This window comes from Sinocyclocheilus grahami, unplaced genomic scaffold (assembly GCF_001515645.1).
Source record: "Sinocyclocheilus grahami isolate Dianchi unplaced genomic scaffold, SAMN03320097.WGS_v1.1 scaffold782.1, whole genome shotgun sequence".
Classification (NCBI taxonomy): Eukaryota; Metazoa; Chordata; class Actinopteri; order Cypriniformes; family Cyprinidae; genus Sinocyclocheilus; species Sinocyclocheilus grahami.
The window spans coordinates 497,292-502,128 of NW_015505961.1; the positions used below are offsets into that span (position 1 = coordinate 497,292).

At 37.0% G+C, this 4,837-nt stretch overlaps 2 protein-coding genes across 2 annotated transcripts in view; both read left to right on the top strand.

Annotated features, from left to right (window-relative positions):
• LOC107561593 (major histocompatibility complex class I-related gene protein-like) overlaps positions 1 to 1,769 on the top strand; it is a 10,137-nt gene extending 8,368 nt beyond the window's left edge. Inside the window, exon 5 of the mRNA XM_016246065.1 lies at positions 1,762 to 1,769. Coding sequence (XP_016101551.1) covers positions 1,762 to 1,769 — 8 coding nt within the window. The remainder of the gene's footprint in view (positions 1 to 1,761) is intronic.
• A 114-nt stretch (positions 1,770 to 1,883) lies between these two features.
• Positions 1,884 to 3,107, top strand: LOC107561594 (HLA class I histocompatibility antigen, B-73 alpha chain-like; the record flags this gene model as incomplete). The annotated part of the gene is made up of 3 exons (XM_016246066.1): positions 1,884 to 2,187; positions 2,596 to 2,886; positions 3,025 to 3,107. Coding segments are annotated over 3 exons (678 nt in total), but the record flags the coding sequence as incomplete, so codon positions are not given.
• Between the last annotated feature and the right edge of the window lie 1,730 nt (positions 3,108 to 4,837).

The following is a 4,837-nucleotide window of genomic DNA, read 5'->3' on the forward strand; positions in this document are numbered from 1 at the left end:
AAACTCATCTTGAGGAGAAAGAATGCTGAGTTGCATCCAAAGAACACCATACCTACTGTGAAGCATGGGGGTGGAAATATCATGCTTTGGGGCTGTTTTTCTGCAAAGGGACCAGGACGACTGATCCGTGTAAACGAAAGCATGAATGGGGCCATGTATCGTGAGATTTTGAGTGAAAACCTCCTTCCATCAGCAGGGGCATTGAAGATGAAATGTGGCTGGGTCTTTCAGCATGACAATGATCCCAAACACACCGCCCGGGCAACGAAGGAGTGGCTTCGTAAGAAACATTTCCAGGTCCTGGAGTGGCCTAGCCAGTCTCCAGATCTCAACCTCATAGAAAATCTTTGGAGGGAGTTGAAAATCCGTGTTGCCCAGTGACAGCCCCAAAACATTACTGCTCTAGAGTAGATCTGCATGGAGGAATGGGCCAAAATACCAGCAACTGTGTGTGAAAACCTTGTGAAGACTTACAGCAAACGTTTGACCTCTGTCATTGCCAACAAAGGGTATATAACAAAGTATTGAGATTAAATTTTGTTATTGACCAAATACTTATTTTCCACCATAATTTGCAAATAAATTCTTTAAAAATCCTACAATGTGATTTTCTGGATTTTTTTCTCATTTTGTCTCTCATAGTTGAGGTATACCTATGATGAAAATTACAGGCCTCTCTCATCTTTTTAAGTGGGAGAACTTGCACAATTGGTGGCTGACTAAATACTTTTTTTCCCCACTGTATAAATTGTCCGGAACAATTGCCAGAGACTACAATTGTAAGGGCATTACCGAAAAAACAGACAATCTGACAGAAGGGTTTAAATTATCTTCTGGTTAAGCGTTAACCATGAAGGTCCAACACTTCAAAAAAGGTAAATGTTGCTGATTAACTCTGAAAATACTCTGAAAAGTTTGTGTTATAAAACAAATGGAGATAGTGGGTAAATGAGAGCACTGTGGTTTCAATAATGGCATAACAGCAGCATCAACAGGTAGTTATAATTTTCAGAAAAGGTTGTTTCATCACTCTGAAGTATCCATGCACTGAAGTAGTTTCTATAATGCAGAGGCCATACTAGCTGTTATCTACACGGGGTAATTATCCCAAAAGTAATAATGTTATCAAGGTGTTGAGAGCCACCCGTCAAAATGATTTATATGGGCCACCATTCTTATTCTTCCTCCGCTTATTTTATCACACACTATAGAAATCGCACACACACACTCACACATAAAGGCTTTTACAGACTATTCTGCCCTGCTGGACACTTAAATTCATCAAATTGCTGAGATGGGCCATTTTCCTTCTGAGGCCCGTTGTTAATCATCCAAACATTGCCGTCTCGGACGTCAGGATGCAAGTTTGGCCTGTGCATCACTGACTGTCTCTCATGTTTGTTTAAATCAGATATCTTGAGGAGTCTGAATTTTACTGGGATTAGGACTGTAATTAAACTTGTAAGAAACTTGAAATTTTTGCACTGCTACCAAAACATGCCTTTGCCTATTCTCCTTCAACATTTTCAATAAAAACGCAACTTATTACATGGCACACAATGAACACTGGTTAATACGAAAGAGTCTGGGGCCTCATTTTCAGTCGTCCTACATTTGATCTTACGATCATTTTTCAATTGTGCGTATAAGTGATTCAGAGAACGAACATACACACTAAACACGTGCATAACACCTCTCTTTCAGAAGTGAAATGTAGAAATAGCAAGTGATCTTGAAATTGTTGCACGGCTTACTTTCTAGAGTCGTGACGTAATTAAAGAAGATATTTTGAAGAGTGTAGGTAACCAAACAGATGCTGGTAACCATTGACTTGCATAATATATATAATATATATACTGTATATATATATATATATATATATATATGGTTCTCGCGTTCTCTCTTCAGGTGTTCATACGTATCAGAGGATGTATGGATGTGATTGGGACAATCAGACTAGAGCTTCAGAAGGGTTTGATCAGTACAGTTATGATGGAGAGGATTATGTCACACTAGATGTGAAGGAACTCCGATACATCACACCTGTACAGCAGGGAATAATAACAATGCTCAAGTGGAATAATGACAGAGCACAGCTTGAATTACTCAGACAATACTACCAACATGAGTGTGTTCACTGGTTAAAACATTTCTTGACGTTGAGAAAAGTGGATTTAGAGAGAAGAGGTAGCTTGCCTTTCGTGAAATTCACTTTGTTTATCAAGCAGATATTTTATTATTATTATTATCATTATTATATTGAATGATTAATTGGCATTTGTCTTTTCTCATGGTTTGCTTCATTAACCCACTGGTGTTCTTTGCTTATATTTTACCTGAAATACTGCATTAATTGAAAAATAATGAAAACATTAGAAACAAATATTTTCAGTTGGAAAAATGGATCATGATTACTGCACAAATATTAATAAGTAACAGAAAATTATATCAAATAGATTTAGGTGTGACTTTTGACCACGAAACCACAAATGTGACTCCCAAATGAGGAGCACTGAAAATAAAAGCTGCATTTATGTTTGAGTTGATCTTATCATTAATTTGAAGTATTAAATATTTTCCTCACATTTTTTTTAGCTCCTGAAGTGTCTCTGTTACAGAAGGATCCCTCGTCTCCAGTGGTGTGTCATGCCACAGGTTTCTACCCAGCAGCAGTGACTATCACCTGGTTAAGAAATGGACAGGATCACGATGAGGATGTGGATCTTGGAGAGCTACTACCAAATGTAGATGGGACCTTCCAGAAATCATCTACCCTCAATATTAGACCAGAGGAGTCAAAGAAGAACCAGTATGTTTGTGTGGTGGAGCACGAGGGAAACACCATCCAGAAGATTCTGAGAAAGGACGAGATCAAGAGTAACAACAGTAAGTTCTTAATAGTGTGGTATAGTGTTTTTATAGTTGTTATTTTATTCAGAATTTTCATGTCACATCACACAGGGAACGTGTGCCCAAAACGTGCATTTATTTTAACATAGTTTTTTATTTTCTTCTTCTTTTGAGGTGAAAACCCTTTAGGCCTGTGCTGCGATGCTACGGACATTTTTCACTCCAGGTACAGTATCTATGCCAGTCGCATGACTTAAAACATTATTTATATACTATTATAGTTTGTATTAGTATCTGAAATTCTTTAGTTTGTGTTTTTCATATTTATTTTTAATTTTTATTTACATTTTTAGTCATTTAGTTTTTTGGTTTTGTGTTTGTTATTTTTAAATATTACTATTAGGTTTAATTTATTATTAGTTTAGTTTTTTTTTTAGCTTTAACAGTTATTCTGGGTGCCAAGACAACATTTTTAATTTTCATTTAGTATGTTTTTTATATAATATTTATAGTGTTTTGATTTCAGCTTTATGTCAGTTAATTAACGCGATAATATCCCTTTTTTTAAGAACCTACATCCATGCGCTTCTGTGTGTGATGGAAGCATTCATATTTGTACTGTAGTCCCTATAAAGCAAGTAAGCATACTGTATGTTTACATGTCTTTTTCCGATCTTTCTCTGAACTGATCTTATTTCACATTCAATTGGTTTCAACTGTAGGATGTTGGGAATAAATGTGGGAAAGCAAAGTGAGGAACACAAAATATATTTGACCGAATGCTGGAGTGTAATGCAAAACTCACAAAGCTTTTGTGAGAGACCCCAAAATCATTGGAATTAATTTTTTCCTCTCTTTTGTATTTCTTCTATCACCATGTCCCTTCAGGGGCTCTGTAGGAAACCTTTCCAAATGTGTTCCCCCACAAAAGTGTCTCAGGCGAATGCAAAATTCCTTGGGGAATGTAAACATTTTGGGGGAATACAAATTTTGTGAATGAACGTAAAATGTTTTGGAAATGCGTTTTTTGTGTGTGTGTGTGTGTGTGTGTCCAATAGAAATTCCAGTAGGGTAGAATTAAATAAAGCCAATGCTTTACTAATGTTGAAAAGCACTGTTATGGTTGGAAATTCAGAATTCAAATATTCAAATACGTTAAAATGCAAAGCCTCATCTTCAGTTCTGGGCGGTGACAAACTTTTGAATGCTAGTGTAAACTAAAGACTCCAAAAGGTCTTCAGACATCAAGAAATTAGACATATTGTTAACTAATAAATGATCTCTACATGCTGTTTAAAGCTTTTATTGCTCAGCCAATCATTAGATGTGTAATTCAGTTTTCAGTAGCTGGATTCACATGGATCACAATAGTCCACTCTTATTCAGACTACTCCTAATAATCAAAATCTCATGTAACCACGTCATTTGGAATAAATTGCCCAAATCTGGTAGAAATTTCATTTGGATACACCCGGTCTAATTTTATAAATAAAATATTTTTATGTCACGGAACGTAGTTTTAAGAGTTTTTTTTATTAGAAAGTAGTTGTTTAGACTTTAAATATGCAATAAATATGTAATAAAGATGACATCTATTAGAAAATATGCTTCTGTGTTTTCGGAGATGAGAGCTCCAGGACGTCAGCGGCGGTCCAGCATTCATAAACCCGCCCGAGAGCACCTCACCCTCAGCCAGATCTTCTAGAATTTATCGCTGGCTCTGATGTCTCTATAGTGGTTAAGCATGAAATATAACTCATATTGGGTAAATCTCGTGGGTAGTCTTTGAAATAACCGACTGTGAAGCTCCTCGAACCGCAGGATTGTTTGCAGGCCGCTGGATGAGAGAAACTGAAGATGTAATTTGGGCTTTGAAATCTTCAGCGAGTCTCGGATGGAGCCTGCGGTGAGCAGCGGGAGTGTGTTTTCCCGCCGGCGCGCTCATCTTCACTACCTCTCGTCGAGCTAATGGCCGCTGGAATCGCAC